The sequence below is a fragment of the Patagioenas fasciata genome, chromosome Z, assembly GCF_037038585.1.
Source record: "Patagioenas fasciata isolate bPatFas1 chromosome Z, bPatFas1.hap1, whole genome shotgun sequence".
Lineage (NCBI taxonomy): Eukaryota > Metazoa > Chordata > Aves > Columbiformes > Columbidae > Patagioenas > Patagioenas fasciata.
Genome location: NC_092560.1, coordinates 77509511 through 77527788, shown reverse-complemented (window position 1 = coordinate 77527788; position 18278 = coordinate 77509511). Strand labels below are relative to the sequence as shown.

Here is an 18278-nt window from a genome sequence, read left to right as displayed (position 1 = left end):
CATGTGGATAACTCCACTGCAGGATTGAAAGCTCTTAATATCCTCACTCGATATCTGCTGCATGAAAAATTATCCTCATCCAAGGCTGTAAAGTAATTTGCCAATTTGCAGGTGCATCTTGGAGAGGGAAATTTTGATCAAACACTGGGTGAAGCAGAACAGATTGCCTACACCAATGATTTCTTAGTGAACAAAAGTGACATAAATTGCCCAATTAGTCAGCCAGAAAAGGATTGTTGCAAACCAATGTTTTGTTCAGCTTTAGGTTAACATGTGCATTAAAAAATATAAATTAAAAAATCAAACTATTTATTTATTTATTTACATATGTTTATTCAAATTGGTTACATCTGCTCTGTAAACTGCTCTGAAAAAAAAACTTGGTTCACACATTTACATAGTGTTTAATGAATGATAAATAAGACATCTATGAATCATGTGCAAATGGCCTGTTTACATACACGATGTAAACTATGTAAATTTCTTTTTCTTTTTTTTTTTCCTGGTGTAATGGTATTAGTCTCTGAACACAAACCTAGTCTAAAGGCATCACTCAGTGCTCTCTGAAATCTTTCTGCCAACTCAGCAAGCATCAGTTTGGTCTGTTTTCACCAAAATTTTCTGAAGGTGTTTTGTTATAGGCTTAAGATCACCATACGTGTTACAAACCCAAGTATAAATAGTCTCCCTCATTCAAAATACAATTATCTATTAGCAGACCATGTCCTACTTCGACATGAAATGCCACCTGCTTGAGCTCTCTCACATAATAGTGATGAAATAAGTTAACTTTATGTTCCAAAAAACAATATATGTTTCAAAAAACAATATATGTTTCAGAAACTTTGGGCTTATTTCACATGAACCTTTAAAATATGTTAAAAAACTCATCCAAACTTTAAGTATGTGTCTGCGAGTGGGTATGAATGACAAATCTCCATTTACAGGCTGGCTGTGGCTTCTGTTATATCCTGATTTAAAACAGCTTTTGTTAAACATTTTTTTCCTGCAACTTATTTAGTATTGTGACGGCTACTAACTTATGTTATTTTTCATATGGACTTTATTTCTATATGCTATCTTTATCTACATTCCTCTTGGATCACAGTTTGTCATTTCAGTTATTGCAAGCTGACTGCAAAAATTGATCAGAAAAAGCTGATTTGGAAGACTTTGGTGCCTAGATTTTGAGAAGCAGTTGAAGGTTTTGATATTTCTGTGGTTTTGGACCTTTATTTAAAAAAAAATGCCAAATTATTTTCAAGTACTCCTTGAAAGTCAGATGCTATTAAGGTTTTTCGAGCCAGCCACCTGAAATGACTAACAGCTTCTGAAATATGTCACCTCAGTGAAATCACCATTTGTTTTGCATGTGATACTGAGCCATCTTGGCTTTCACATCCCTCCTGAAATATGGTAAGCATCTCTTTATTTTGTTCCAGAAGACAGAAAACTCTTTGTGGGCATGCTCAATAAGCAGCAGTCAGAAGATGACGTGCGCAGGCTATTCGAGGCCTTTGGCAACATCGAGGAGTGCACAATCCTTCGGGGACCCGATGGCAACAGCAAAGGTAAGGTGATGGCTAGCGGCACACTCTGTCCTTAGTGTCAGACTAGAACCAGTCTCAGCGTATGTATAATTTTCTGGTGTAATAAAGTCACCAGGTAGCCTCCGGGACAGCATCTCTTACATTTGCCAAGGGAGGTCATTTCTTTGCTGGTCACTGTCTGCTTGTGCATGAGAGGAAAAAGGTGATCGCACTTAACATCACATGCCCCTTGATGAGCTATGTCTCATTGAGCACAAACTGATGTCTAATGCTGTTTGCTTACAGAGCAGAGCCTCCCCTACAAACACAAAGCCTTCACATTTACTCAGGATGTGCTCTCCCCAACCCGTTGAATAAGTCAATTCTTTCTTTAAGCAGAGCCAAGATTGCTACTTTACATCTTGACTTTTCAGCTCTATTGATTCCACTTATTTATCACCCAACAGCCCCCAGGTTTTCCACTCCTTCGGCTGGTCTTTGCATAGATACACACCAGACAATGATCATAATTGCAAGGGTACAGGTGCTGATTTAAATATCACACTCAGCAGATACCTACTGTCTGAAACATGCAAATGCTTCATTGCAAAACTAGTTGCCTTACCTCTTTCTGCCACTTCTTGGCATCACTTGTTACCTGGATAGGACAAAAGATCCTTTGCTATAGCTCAGGTGCAAGAATGAGGTTTGTCTTTCGAATTGGAAGGTCATTTTTTTTCTCCGTCAGTCTCTAGATAAAGTAACTTCAATTTGAATAGGAAACCCTCTTCTCTTGACAGTATAATGTGTCCATTAAATATTGATCTGCATATAATATATCATAAACTGTGCTGGAATGTGCAGCACCAGACAGGAGACCAGTCTTACTGATACAGTTCATATCTCACTGGATATTTTGACATGTGACAACATTTTTACAACAGGGAGGCAAAAAATTCAAATCACAGTGATACACTGAAGAAAGATATTGCTATTCCATAAAATCACTGGTGGCCAAAAAAGGCCTCGCAACAGCATTAAAGGACTGCTGTTTGATATAAGTCAGCAAAGCTCAGGCTTCGTGATATAAATGGTTGAAAATAAACTGTGGGTGCCTTTCTTCAGTTTTATGGCTGCTTTAGTATCATGACACCCAAAAGCTTGGGCTGCCCTACTAGAAAGCAGTAGGCTAGCTTAGCCTAGAAGAGGTCCAGCCACCATAATGGTAGGCAGTTAAGGACTCCATTCACTGAAAAAATCAGTAAATTGTGGGAAAAAAAAATCTCTCTGCATCCACCTGGAATTGTACTGAATAAAATCTAATGACGAAGGATTTAAACAGAGTAATAATAGAGGCAATAAAGTCTGACATCTGTAAGAAACAGGGTCCAAAGGAGATCCAACCCACAGACTTGTATTCATACTTTATCTTTTTCTCTTTTTTTTTTTTTTAATTTTTACTTTAAACATTTTCATTATAAGTCTGAGTCTGAGTGGCAGCTCCATATTGCTAACCAGTTTAATTATTAGTGCTAGCGGGCTGTAGTCTCAGGCTTGCATTTCACTGAGCTGTTCAGGATCAATACTGAGCCTTGACAGAGTTAATATTACCAGCTTCCATTTGCTGCTGCTATTTACTCAGAATGTGAAGCTCCTAATTTACACACACACAGCTACATACACGCACACACGCACACAGAGCAGTCAATCCAACAGAAAACTTGAGGCTGGTGCCCTTATCTTAGGAGACAGTCAGGCGAGCCACAACTCCCACAAAGTTATTCCCAGTCTGCAATGTTTTCCATCTGCCAGAAACCAATATGTGACACACATTGCTTGTGAGCTACTTATTTTGGGTAAAACCCATAAGGCTTAAATTCCACCTAAAATGAGATTTAAGCAGATTGTCTAAGTGCTGGATAGCAACCAGATCACATACACTTCAATCCTACCCAACCCATTGCATGAAGTCCCACTAGGCATCCCTGTAGTGAGTCCTCTGGGTACTTCAGTGCAAGCACTGCTCTGAGAAGGTAGGTCCCATCCTCCAACCTGAATGCCACTGCAGTCCAGCCACAGACAGAAAGCTGCCTGAGCCTTTCTGGAAGCCACAGGTGATGTCCTGACCCATGAGGCTGCAGAAATGCCCCCTACATGAGTCATGCAGGGGTAGGCATGGTGGCTGGACCATGCAACCAGGTAGCAGAAGAGCTGGAATCGAGGCATTTCCCTGCCTGAAGGTGAACTTAGGATAAGATGGGAGGGGAAGGAGTCCTCCCATACCCCAGTGGGTAAAGCTGACCTGTGTGCAGCCAGGAGTGCAGGAATCCTCAGATGAAGAAGTTGAAGTGGATCGAGTTCAGCAAACCAGCAGGACCCACAGGGTCTGCACTGATGCTCTCTGGACAGCCTCTTTTCTCACCCCCCACCCCCACTTTATATTTCCTCCGTTCAGCAGTTGTCTACTTCGGTAACTCAGAAAGATTTCCCACAGCACCAGAAGTTCCACAAGAGGAGTCTTAACACTCTCTGCAATTATAACCTCAGGCCCTGACTCTGCATTCTCCTCTAAGCTGACAAGACAGTCAGGGCAGCACTTTCAGCTCTGTAATCTGGACACAGGGAAAGAAAAAACATTTGAACACATGTATCTCCCTGTTCAGCACAGGTTATATATCTCTCTGTGTGTCAAAATCCCTTCAAAGTCCAGATCTGCTCCTGTCAAAGGCACACGGTTGTTCTGAGGAGGGTGGCGTGACTTGTATCCTCAGCTAATGAGGTCCTGGAGTCAGCTTTGTTGAAAATAGGAGGGAAGAAGACTATATTCACATTTGCTATTGTGTACAGAAGCCATCCCGTTGAACACACAAACAGAAGGGCCAAAATATTAGGGTCTCTGCTATCACCTTACCAAGATATACCAGTAAAAGCTGAGTTGTCCCTTGTCTGACTATCTCAAAACCTACTGGAAGCAGTAGGAGGGATCCCATTAGCATCTTAGGCATTAAACAAGATAAATACCTGCTGCTCCCTTCATTCCCACCTTTATCCAGCTCCACTGATCCATCAGGTTCCTCATCACAGGGGTGAATTTCACCTGAAGAGAGTGAAGCCTTCAACATGACAGCAACACTGCAGCCAAAAATCCTGCTCTAAATGCAATGGTTGACTGGAGCTGGAAAGCTTTTGTATATTTGCTAATCAGCATCTTCTTTTTAGAGGCAGAAAGTACAAAAGAATCTCTGCAAATAATTAAACACCCTAATTCTGGATTATCTCTGATTAATGAAGAGGAAGGCACAGTATCTCAGGAGCCTGGGAATGCTGGGCTGCGATTATGTCATAATTGATCCCTATTGTTTCCAGCTGAAGTTTATCTATCTCATTTTCTCGTGATTGTCTCCTCTCAGCTCCTTATAAATTAGATCCAACTATTAGCAATAATTGTTATGTTTTTTCCTGAAATACAGTCTGAGCATAGTGTTGAGGGGGTAATATAAAGTGAAGGCTCCTAACTGTACTCTAATTTCATATGTGTGTACTATTTTTAGAATGGGCTATCACTGCTTTCTTTGATCTCACTTCTGTCAGTCTGCAGGAACGATTCTGAGGACCTTTGGGGCTCATTCTTCTACCTTGCAAGTGGGGTGTTCTAATGATGCAGTTTTCAGCCTGCACTGCATGGTTCATAAGGGTGTGTGGACCTTATAAAGATTCTGCAAAGGGGATAAAGGCAAACCGTCCCATTGTTAGGACTGGTGTCCCCTGTGCAGTGATCTGCACCCCTTTAAGGAAACAGCTAGGGCTTTGCAAATTGATTAAAAGCTCAGAAGTCTTTGGTAGTAATAGAAGGGGATGGAAGCCAGAACTTCTCAGATCTCTCCCAATCTGTTCCAAAAACCGCCTTAGCATATGGAAATTACTCTTCCTCTCTCTGAGTCAGTGTGCTTGTAGCTAAGAGTGTTAGTAATGTTTTCCCTTACTCTGGTGGTGCATGTGACCCTTTGAAGTGTTGATCATTTCTGCACTCCAGCACATATTCATAAATGCACCTTTCTGCCCTAAACCCTTATGTAAGAGTTTTGTGTGGGATTTTTCACATGGCAATGCAGACCAGGGAAGCACTCCCTACATTTCTTTGATGTCCAGAGGAGAACACCTGTAAAGTCACTGACCCTGCAGCTGTGAAAGACCAAGATTCATATTTTGGTTGTGGCAAGATGGCAAACAATACAAGCAGATCTCTTTCATTGCAGCTTCTTCATCAGAAGCTGTCTTATGCTTTCTCAGACAAGGGCTGCTTGGAGCCCAGACAAGCTCTGAGCAGTCTATCATGGAGCTCTCTATTGGACAGTGATATGATAAGGTAGCTGTGTTTTGAAGTAACCTGGATAACCTCTGTGCAGTTGACATTTGGTTGCTTGTAACAAGCATGTGTAGCTTTCTTAGAGACTTCCTTACCGTTTCTCATAACACAAAGAAAAGGAAATTAATTTTCACCCAATAAATTGTAAAACTGTGAACTATTCTGCCATGGGCAGCTGTGGAGGTCAAAACATAAGAGGACCCAAGACGTAGTTGCTAAGTTTGGGTTCATCAGTGCCCGTTACAAGCAGGGTGGGAATTCTGGATGCAGCTTCACCTTCAGAGGTGCTCAGGCTGATGAGGACTGGACTTTGTGAAAGGATAACCAGGAGCACATTTTTTTACTTTCTCTTCAAGCATCTTTATTTGCCAATCTGAGGACACAGCTAGATGGACTTTCATGGTACCTATGCAACCTTTCTTATGTTCCTCTTTTTCCTCTTCCAGGGTGTGCATTTGTGAAATACTCTTCACACGCGGAGGCCCAAGCAGCCATCAATGCCCTGCATGGCAGCCAGACAATGCCGGTGAGTAGCTCTGTGACACGGGCAAGTCAGGATCAGACCAGCCTTCTGCTGCCCTGTGGGCTGACGGGATAATTTATCTGTGCTCTGCAACTCATCTTCCAGGAAGGATGGATAACAGCTCAGGTGTGCAGGGCCCTGGGTGTGCTTAACTCATCAGTGGAAAGGCCAGGATGTCATTGCACCCAGGTGCAGAGCCCCAAGGGGTGCTGTGTTCTGTCACCAGCAGCTTAGATGACTTGAAAAAAAAAAAAAAGACATAAAGTTCACAGGAGCCAAAAACATTGGGTCAAACTCACCATGAGAATAACCTTTCAAGTTCCAGAGACATAAACCAAGCAGAAATTTGTGTCTAAAGGCTTCTTTGTTTTTCCTCCCCAAAGAGTCCCTGCCTCTAGATTAAGGATAAAGAACTTTTTGTCAGCATTCAGCAGAGAGCAGCATGTTCACATGATGGTATTAGAAGCTAGAAACAATTCACACGGTGAGGAGCATAAATATGATCCCCTACATCCACCTTTTGAAAGACAGACCAACTACTTGATCTTCTAGGAAACACTGGAGGGGTCATTCCACTTGGACAAATATCTAGTAATATGGGGTTTCAAGCCTGATAGTTCAGGAAAGTAGAAATTGAAATGTGTTTTTTATGCAAAATGATATTTATACACCATCACACAGACCCAGAGGAAGGTAAGGCATTCCACTGCCAGAAAGGAAAGACAATCTAGTCCAGCATGTTTTGGTATATTATAATAGTATATTATTTTTATTACTAATTATTCACAGTGTAAATCATGAAAGGCTAAGAAGCATGCCAACAACTTGGAAAGGATACAGGAAAGCTCAATAAAAATATTTAAGAGTGCAAAATCTTCCTTTCAGTAAGAGACTCTAATGTAAATTCATGAATTTATCCAAATAAGTTTAAAGTAGGACTGGCAGATTGTCTCTAGGTCTTTGCAGGGATGAAAATGGAAAATTCTTTACGGGGAAAAGGTTTCTTAAAGTAGCAAATCATCAAGATCTCATTTTTGGAACCCTATCTTAGAAAAATAAGACTAAAAATAGTGCATATTTACCAGTGACGCTATTGAATAAAATCTCCTTACAGATGGGGGTCTCAACTATTACAGTACTTCTAGAAGTCTCTTCCTAAAAGATTCCTTCTAATAAAAGTAAATGCTGGGCTTGATGCTGACATCCTGTACTGATCCTTTCCTGAGACTGGTCAAAGCAGTACTTTTAATGACTTTCTTTCATATTTTGACCAAAATGACAATGTGTATAAACTGAAATCAGGAACTGCAGTTCCACAGGGTGTGATACCACAAAAATATGTAACAGAAAGCCAGTTCCTGTCCCAAAAAAGCTTGCAAACTCAGGTGACAGAGGTGAGATAGAAGTGAGAGAAAACAGACAAAACCAAAAGAGAGTTGAGGTTTTTATCTAGATCTACTATACCCAAAATATCCTTATCCTTCCCCAGCCCTTATCCTTCCTATTTTCAGCACAATTTAGATAAGAAAAAATACTCATGTCTTGACCACTTGGGAGCAAATTTCTATTCCATCCTACTCATATCAATTGAACTTAAGACGTGCAAAAAATGAAGAATTTGGCCATTTCATCAGTCAAATTTTATTCTTCCTGTTGACTTACATGACTTCTAGAAATGTTCTTGAATAACCAAAACTAGGCATCTGAGAAAGTGTCACGTTTTAACCCTTCCTAGATGTTCATCCCAGATTCACAATTGCATTTCCATGGCTTGACTAGTTTCCATGAACTGGCTGAATCTCAGCAGCAGTCCACGTACCTACTCTTAGTTCACAGGAACAGCAAGTGGAAAATAATGAATTTCATCCTCTTCGTTATAAGCTAAGTTATGTAGCATTTCCTTGCATCTCCCATGAGCTATGAGCAGGTACATGGGCTACCATAGCTCAGCAGATTAGCAAGGACTGCTCAAGTGACCACCACTTGATCAAGACATTGTCCTCAAAACGCTTAACGCGCTTTGAATGAGATGGGCCAAATCCTGCAGGTGATCTTCGTTCCCGTTCTCGTTTTCATGGTGCTTCAAGGTGTGCAGCTTCTTTCAGGGCTTAGATGTTCACAGAGAAATGCAGCCACCTCGTGGTGAGATGGCGATGTAGCCCTCGTCCTTGGAAAGGAGGAGTGCGCTGCTGCCATCTTCTTTCAGTCCCCCCTCCCATTTCTCTTGCCATTAGGACTGGCCTCATTTGTCCAGCTGCGATGCCAACTCAAAGTTGTTCCTGTGGTTCAGCCAATTTAAACGTCTCTTGCCTTGTCCTCGTGTACTACCAACGGGGCATCCATCATCATTCTTGTCAGGTCTCGAGCCATTCGTTCCTGCGGCAGACTCCTGTTTCTCCACAGCTGTCAGGATTATTGCTCTACTGTGACTTCCTGTTCACACAACATATGTTGCCTAATAGTTTCAAAAGGCAACTTTCTTTTATGAAAGTTTTTGTCCTTTTTTTTTTAGATTTTTTTATTAACCTTTCCTTGGACAGGTGCCTGACCGTCACTCGTCACAAGCCTACTTCTCTATGCAAGGCCCCTTGTTTCTCCTAAGGGTCCATCAAACAGGTCTACAACTTTCCAATTTTCACACAATCAATTGCTTTGAGAAATAACTTTCCCAAAATCCCTTACTTTTGAGCAGGCCAGAAGTTCTTTCCATATCTACCTGCCAAGAGAGCTTTTTTGAGTCTTTTCAAATCTCCCTTCCTATCATTTCATCAGCTTTAGGGTAGTGTTTTACTTGACCTTCATGTCCTCGTTTATGAGAGATCATAATTTTCATGTACTTTTACGTGTATTTATAACGATTATATGCCCTATTCCTTCAGCTTTGATTACTCTGTCCTCTCCTGTCTCTCTCTCCCATGCGTATGGAGACAAAAACAGTTCTCTTCCTTTGTTTCTCTTCTTTTTCTCAAGCAAACCTTGTCCCTAGCAGCCCTACCCACCAACACAAATTCAGCTACTATTGCTATAGTGATAGCTTGCAGATCTAACTTCTCCACTGCAGGACTGACTCCTGTCCAAACTAAAAAATCATGACCTGTCTTTCCAACATCTCCTGGTGGATGTCTAGCTGTCAGATCAAGCTCATTGTGTATAAAACAGAGCTCTTGAACTTTTCCTCCTAAACTCTGTCTCCTCTCTCCTCCTTCTCCGTTCTCAATCACTGTGGAAAACATTATCATCCTACCTGTCAGTCATGCTCTTACCTAGGGATCATCTTCAGCTTGGTTGTCTCCTTCTCTCCATGTCTTCATATCCAGGCGACTGCCAAATGTTGGGGAGTCATTCTGCACAACACATCTAACATATCTAAGATACAGCCTTGTCCATCCACCCATGCAGAATAAACTCTCCTCCACACTTTATCACACATACCTAAATCACTGCACCCTCTATCCTACCCAGAAAGTACACAGGGTTAAAATCTATACTACTGTTGCACCTTTTTCACCACCTCACCCACCGTGGCACCTCAGAATTTCTTTTCTTGTGAATTAATTCCTGGAAGGGGTAGCACAGTGTTGTTATCTACATTTTCTGCACAGAGGTGAGAAGAAGTGAGAGTGTAACTAATTTGACCTAGCTTTAACAGTCTAAATTTTTGTAATCTATTCTAAACATCTTCTAGAATTCCTGCAAAAAGCAGAGAAAGACATTTCTAGAGATTTGTGCATTCTTCTCTTTATCTATCTATGCTAGAATGGGCAAAATCACCTTCTGGGCATGTCTGTCCCTTTCATTAATGATAATGGAGATTTCCATAACAATATTAGACTGAATACCTGAGGTGGGACTCATCTCACCTAATTTGAGACATTCAGAAGCTAAGGAACTATGTCTGACGTTGTCATCTAAGTGTTTGTCATCTAAGTTTCTATTATGATCAACAGAGAGAAACAGATAATTCTGGAGGAATTTTATTTTACACAAATAGATTTTGAAACCTGTCAAACCAAAACCCGAATAGAAGTGTGCTTTTTAGCTAATTTTAGGTGTCAGATTCTTATGGTCTGCCAGTTCCAAAATAGTGGTTCTTCACCTGAAGTGCAACTTATAATGAAAAAGGACGCGTATCACTCAAAAATAAAAGGTAAAAACGCTTGCTGCCTGCAGATGTCTCAGAATCTGCAATTGACTTCGCTCAGCAGTGATGCACCCTTGACACCCTGACATCCTTACCCTGCACTTGTTGGTACCACAGTAATGCCGCTGAAACTAAAGATCCAGGAGGCCTCTACCCCAGCTGATGCTAGCCATCTACCAGTCAGGTATTAAAAGTGTTCATTTGGCCTTTTGTCTGATGGCGATTCCTCCCAGATAACTCAGACGTATTTTAAGATTACTCGACTGAACCATGGAGTCATTTGCCTCCCTGCTGAGCATGCAAGGAGGTGCATTGAGTGTGCCCCTTAGAGTGGACATCTAGCTTCATATCCAACGCAAGGGGAGCTCAATCCTGTTCTCATCTTTGCTGCCCAAGTAGAGCAATTTGTCATTCAGGAGCCAGGCGTCCCACATCTGAGTCCACTGACTCCTAGTCCATCACATGTAACATGAATTTACCTAACAGAGTGATGGTCAGCACTTTGTTCGCTCTATGTCTTTCCTTAATTAATGACATTTAAGGTCGTTAAGACCTCCAGAAGGCTCTAAGTTAGCTTCCCCCATCACGTGGGCCAAGTCCTCTTTTGTTTTACTATAAAAGTCTGTATCAGCTTGACAAAACCACAACGTATCTTCTGCATCCAGGCAATAACATCCGAAGTCTATCTATGCCTAGCTGAACATCTTCCTTGAAAGTTACTTTTTCAGGTGGAATCTTTGGTTTTGTGAAAAGAAAATGTGAGACTTGGATACAAGCACTGAACAGATGTCTGTCTTTCAGAGAAAGATTCAATGTAATTGAACTTCAAAAAAAAACAAACAACATGGTACTGCAACCCAAAACTTTGTTAACTTCCGAGCTTTCATTTGAACAATTTCTGTGCAGCTCTTGTCTACACAAATGACAAAACCAGCTTCAAATCTCAGCCTAGGAGCCACCTATATCAAAGTACGCAATTATTGATCAATGTCATTAGGTGACAGACCGATTACTTATCTGATTGTTGTATTTACCATTTTTTTAATTAATCAAGAAAATATGAATGATGCAACACCTTAAACAAGGTTGACTTTCAACCTTCATCTACCATGTTGCTTGAAAGTCCAACCACAGCACCAAAGTTCCCAACCTAACACAATTAATAGTCAGATTAAGGGATTCTTTCCTTGCCTTACACAATGTGCTATCTACCCTCTTATACTGTAAGAGATTGTCATTAATTAAGATAGAGGATTTTTTGACTTATTTAGTTTGCCGAGTGAGAGTGACTTAAATATGAGATTATAAAAAACTGCCCTGAGAAACAAGTTTCATTGTCAATACGTCGTGTTCAGTGGCATTCTTTCAAATTCAGGGCAAATGGGGCACTGGTTCTCATCTTCCTGGCTTTGGCTGCTCATGTACCCCATTAAAGAAACCAACCCCAGCTCGTGTTTATGACTGCTATTATTATTGCTGTGCATTCCTACAGTGCAGTTACGACTTTGCAAAGCACTGTAAAGTTGCCTTCAGACACAATCCCATTACAGAAACTGGCTGAGCAGCTGTTCTCACCCCCTGTCAACACAGCAGAGGAATATTTAGGTGAATTAGGGATGGAAGGGAAAGCAGTGAGAGTCTGCGGAAGGAGTTCTGAGCAGGTGGAGGGAAGAAGGAAAATAGGTCTTTGTGGGAATGATGAAGTTGTAGCCCGGGTGCCTCGCTCGCGGAGCGGCGGGGAAGCGGCTGTTATTATGTGTGCACGCTGGCACCAAAGCGCTGAGTCGGCAGAAACTCCCTGGGAGGAGCAGCGTGGCGGCTCCAGTGAGTGGGGGGCCACAATGCCGTAGATCAGCTGAGGTATTTTTAACAATTATTTTGATATAAACAGCTCTGAACTTGAGGAGCTCCGTGTAAATGGGAAGCAGTGGGGCTTGTAATTAGATTTGTGTACACTTTCATAAATTGCTGGGAAACATCAAAGCCGTGATAGAAGGCTGTGGTGCACTTTATTTCCTTCTTCTGTTCTTCTGTTAATTGAATGGTTGATGTGTGGATAGGAAGTGTTGGCTTCGCAGAGTACTATTTACAGACCCGCTGACAGCTGCACTGTGAAAATTAACAGGAACAGAGCAGCCTCTGTCACAGCCCTTCCCATGAGGGACTTGCTTCAAATTGGATCATTTCTTTCATAGGAGAAACTTTCCTCATCTCTCCTCCCTTCTTCAGAAATACGCACACACATCCAGCTGCACATTCCGCTTGTCCCTTCAGACTCATGGCAGCTCCAAAGGAGGGTTTGTCATTTCCACAAAGTTGAGGGAGCTCAACTGAAGTTCAAAACTGGTAGTGTATTCCTCTTCCAGCAAGACTCATCTTCAGGAAGTGAACCAGATCCGTGAGCCAGGTGTGTAGATCCACAGCTTCACCTTTGCTGGTCTTGCCACAATGGGAACATGCTCTTTACTCACTTAGAAACTCTAACAGTTTCCCTCTCAGACTCCTACTGTTGGAAATGTGGCTGTGGCTGATCTTCCATGGAACTGCTGTGTGTTAAACACCATGCAGATCTCTTATAGGAAAGTTTCAGCAGCTTGCCAACTAAAGGCCAGGGTTGACCTGGCTGAATTATGTCCATGTGTTTGACAAAATACAAAATTTCATGGTCATCTGAAATCTTATCATCTACGCTTCTCTTACAGTTGATGGAGAGAGACCAGCCCCTCAGAGAGACATCTCTCTGTCCTAACTAATTGATGGTTTAGAACAGATATCCAAAATGCTGCAGTTAGGTCATCTGAGTGTCCCTCTAAGGGACAAGACACAAGAGATAAGCAAAAGAAGCAGCAAAACGATGTCTGGGAATGTGCTGGTCATATACACAATCAGTATATTCAGCCAGTTCATACACAAAGTCACAGCAATTCTTGTTCGTGGCCCCAGCAGAGAAGTAGCAACCAGTAGATACTTGAGCATCTAAATCTTAATTTTTATCTAAGTCTGGAAAACATAGAACTAAGAAGGTCACACTTGAAGCCATCAGTCCACCGCCTCTCTTCCCAAGGGTGTCTTCAAAATATCCAGGTAACATAAACAGGACCTTAGACAAACCCGTAGTACAAATAGATAACAATTAAGCAGACCATGATTCAGAGTATCAATTAACTCACAAAATTTACTCTCATTTAGATTCCAGCATAGGCTCAAGTCCTCAGTTAATAAAAGCTGCCTTGTGACAGTCAGTAGAGAGCTAGAGAGTCACTGACCCCCTCAGGCTGTCAGGGCAAATAGGAAATGGGAAAGTCATTAGACTTCAGTGTTACACGAACACAGAAATGTAAAGAGGGGATTTTTCAAAGGTAAAAGGTGAAGGTTGATGAAAGTGCAGCATCTAAGTGTCCCTCATATCTCACAGCTGAGTTTGCCCTAAAGTTACCTGCCCAAAGTCACAAAGATTAGGGTGAAGTGGGGTATCATCAGTGCAAGTCTGTCTGCTCACATTGATGCAGAAGGCTGAGGCCTCATTTTACTATGTTTGTTGTTGAGAAACTGATAGAAGACAATGGAGGTGCCAGCTAGGACTCATTTTTTTCCTCTTCACTATTGATCTTTTGCTCTCTTAAGAATATGCACTCCATGCCATGTCTTTCTGCAACACACAGACGGGCTTGTTTAACTCAAGGCAAGACATAGCACACCCATTTCATCTATTAAAATACAATAATATGTTAGAAACCCCTTCATAACTCACCAGCAGCAGGCCTGGCCCTCCTTTGAATAATGAATGATTTTTTCTGAATATGCTACACCATCTATAAAGTCATGTGTTGTTCTTTGGGGTGAAAGAAGCAATGGATTTGTAACACTTAGCTGTTAATTTGCAGTCGTTTCTTCCATCAAAATCCAACTGCTCTTGATAACTCAGACCCGCTTTCCTTTGGGCAGGGTGTTCTTACTGACGGGGATCTAAAGACCATCCTACCTTGCTGCTGCCTCCAAGACATCTGATTCTACAGCCTTTGGGCCAGCAGCTTCCCAGTATTACAATAATTTCCCTCAATTCTTTCTATTAAAAAAAAAAAAAATAATCACAGGGCCGTGTTCCCTGACTCCACTTTGTTTCATAAATGAACTAATAAATCACATGTTTCTGGGTCCCAGAACGGAAATCCAGGCAGTCAAGGAATATGAGTCCTATTGGTGCCGAAGGTGCCTCCTGTAGTCACATCTCTGTAGCCACACAGGCATCTGGTAGGATAGTAAGAGACTCAGGGGATGTGACCAGGTTTACTTGTTGTCTTCCATAGGCTTCCTCACTCCCTCCAAACCGTGGCATTCATTGTCTCCAAATGGGATAAGAGGGCTCATGAGCCGAACGGACCCGCTCTAGACAAAAATGGATTTATTGGTACCATAATGTCTCTTTAAAGGTCCAAAGGGAGCTGGGAACTAAATCAACAGCTGTGGGGTGGCTAGAGTAAAGTGAGAGTGGAACTGTGCCACTGCTGAGCATTGCCCAAGTCCTGGGGCCAACAGCAGCCCCTGTGAGGTTCATTGCACTCAAAACTTGTCCCATCTGAATGAGATTAGGACTTGCATGGCCTGAAATCATCCACAGGCACTGATGTTTCTGGTATATCAGACACATGGATCAGCCTCTAGCCCAGGAGGCATAAAATCCTCTGAGCCTAGCAGGGCAGTTCCCAGCCTGCTGGAAGAAGCTCCACTGGGCATCACCACCTTCCTCCGACAATCATAGAATTGTAGAATCATAGAACTGTTTTGGTGGAAGGGACCTTAAAAAGTCATCTAGTCTAAACCACCTTTCATCAAGCAGGAACATCTTCAACTAGATCAGGTTGCTTAGAGCCCCAACCAGCCTGGCCTTGAATGTCTCTGGGGATGGGGCATCCACCACCTCTATGGGCAACCTGTGTCAGTATTTTACCATCCTTATTGTAAAATTTTTTTCCTCACATCTAGCCTGTATCTACCCTTTTTTAGTTTGAAACCATTACCCCTTGTCCTAGTGCAACAGGCCCTGACAGAAAGTCTGACCCCATCCTTCTCAAAGGTCGTTTTTAAGTAGTGAAAGGCCATAGTAAGAAGCCTTCTCTTCTCCAGGTTGTTCTCCAGTTTGAACAACCCCAACTCTCTCAGCGTGCCCTCATAGGAGGAGTGTTCCGTCCCTCTGATCATTGTTATGGTCCTCTTCTGTACCCCTCCAACAAGTCCATGCCTTTCCTGTACTCAGGGCTCCAGAAGTGGACGTAGAACTCCAGGTGGAGTCTCACCAGAGCGGAGCAGAGGGGCAGAATCACCTCCCTTGGCCTGCTGGCCAAACTCCTTTTGGTGGAGCCCAAGATACGATCAGCCTTCAGGACTGCAAGTGCACATGGCTGGCTCATGTCTAACCTTTCATCCACCAGCACCCCCAAGTCATTCTCGGCGAGGCTGCTCTCAGTCCCTTAATCTCCCAGCCTGTATTGATATCAGGTGTTGCCCCAACCCAGGTGCGGAACCTTGCACTTGGCCTTGTTGAACCTCATGAGGGTTAGAGTTGGGAAGTATTCTTCTCACTGCAGAGAAGAATGAAGACGTCAGCATTAGGTTGGACCAGATGATCCTGGAGGTCACTTCCTACATGCTATTCTGTGATTCTATGATTCTGTCATCAATTAATTACCCTGCAGTTGTACACTGCTTGGAGATCTTAAATTTACATATGCTGCAAAAATGCAGATGCTTCTTACTGTCACAGTCAAGCAATGTGCTTTAGACCATGATAGCCTAGAGTCATACAGCATGACAGTGATCTGGGATGCCCAGTCATGTGCAGCATGTTTGCAACTCAGTGCTGCGGAAATGTTCTTTTATGTCACATGCACAGTTGAAATGTATCTCCCCAGCTTGCCAGTCCTTCCTCAACATCTGTTTCTTTATGAGTCATCTCAAGTTGTTCATGTCCTCATCCTGAAGAGCCAAGGAAGAGTGGAGCTCGTACAAGCAGAGTCCTGAAGCATCATGAGCTCCATACCTGAGTGTGGTGCTGCCTTGGTGTGACAATAGACAATTCATTCTATGGCTCTGGAATTATTCCACTTCCCTTATTTTCATTTTTGTCTATTTAACCGTAAAGAGAGATTATTCAGATACCAGCTTTCATGGGTCTCTATGATACAACTACCAAACATTCTCTTAATAGTAATAATAATTCATAAAAATATGACATCAAGTCATTATTTATTGCTTTAAGAATGTGTTCCGGAAAATTATACTTTTAGTAAATATAGAACTAAACATACTTTATCTTGCAAAATATGTTCCTCTTATTGGGAAAGGGAAATCTATAACGTTTTCCTTTGAATTCTGGACTTTAAGTTTTTCTTCAACTAGACAAAAAAAATTATTTTTTTTTTTCACATTCCTAAATAGCAGGTAGGAATTTCCAGTCTACCAGTATAACAACTCTTTCCACTTCATAATGCATTAAGGAAGGCAAAAGATTCTGAGAGGACTTTTATCATTCATAGGCTGAGCTAGAAACTACAGAGATACTTGAAGAACTCTGCTTTGAAGTTTAGATTGTTTAGATATCTGGCTTTGATTTGAGGGGCATACTAATACCCAGATTGTATACCAAGTTCTTTCTAATTATAATCGGGTACAATGCCGCTAGGAGTGGCATTGACTCTGTTGCCCTGTGGAAAGCAATGACTTCAGCTCAGAGAGATACCTGCAAAGTGTTGTACGGCAAGTAAAACCTAAATCAAGTTTCCACTCCAAATAAATTACAGCTCCAAAGACCTGTGAAGGGAAGTACCTGCAGCAGCTCCTTCTGCTTAGACACTGCATGAAGAATCCCCTCTACTGAGGGAGCAGCATCATCAAAGGGTCTGTCACTCCAGCCCTGGAGGAATGCCTCCTGTCCCTGCTCCCTCTCTGTCACTCTCATCTCCAGTGTGTCTAAACCAGCTCTCAGGACTGTATAGTGGAAATTGCTCCTAGTGACTGCCATCCTGCTCATCTTCCAGATGAGACATGAAATTGAAGCCCTGAGTACAGAAAAACATAGCGTACTTCACAAGAGGGGAGGGATGTTAGTTCTCATCTTCTGGCCATCTTCCAGCATGGTTAATTACATTTCTACCCAACTGAAATTCCCTCTGGTCTACAGTTTTAATTGGACAGTAGTTTCTTACTTGCTTGTCTAAAATCTCAGGTTGGGGTCACACCCCCACTGGCTAATTCAGCAGCCGTATTTCCAGTAGAGTTCTGTTTTCAAAATTGGGAGGCATCATAATATGTGGCTTGATCAGGCAGAGCCCAAAGAAACCCTCCTTTGGCTTTCAGACCCTAACACCAAGGACGCTTCTGTGAAAATACTGCCCTGACTGGATTGTTGGGGATCAGCATCCTTCCAGCTCCGCTTTGCAGCTGCAAAGGGAGTGACCAGGCAAAATTTTCAACACAGGCAACCCCACTGACATGGTGACACTTAGGAAGGTAGTCTGATTGCCCAAATGAGAAATATCCAGTAGCACCTATTCTTTAAGCATCTTGGATGCTGTATATGGCTGACATTTTTGAAAGTACTTAATAGGATCTGCACCTTTGAGTCTCTTATACTCAAGAGCATTTGTTACTGGAAGTTTCATGTAGCAAGCCCTTTTAAAATTACTGTTTGGCCTCAAACTTCTAACTGGCTCCATTTGAGCT

At 42.2% G+C, this 18278-nt stretch overlaps 1 protein-coding gene across 13 annotated transcripts in view; it reads left to right on the top strand.

The window, feature by feature from the left end:
- The window catches only part of CELF4 (CUGBP Elav-like family member 4), a 721430-nt gene that overhangs the window by 604677 nt on the left and 98475 nt on the right, over positions 1-18278 (top strand). For 9 of the 13 annotated variants that reach the window (XR_011736445.1, XM_071802133.1, XM_065860488.2 and 6 more), the window contains exons 4-5: positions 1443-1571; positions 6342-6421. Coding sequence is in view for 12 of the 13 variants with exons in the window: in XM_071802133.1 (XP_071658234.1) it covers positions 1443-1571; positions 6342-6421 (209 nt within the window). In the remaining variant the exon portion in view is untranslated. The remainder of the gene's footprint in view (positions 1-1442; positions 1572-6341; positions 6422-18278) is intronic. The other 4 variants (XM_065860489.2, XM_065860486.2, XM_065860484.2 and 1 more) reach the window with 1 other exon arrangement.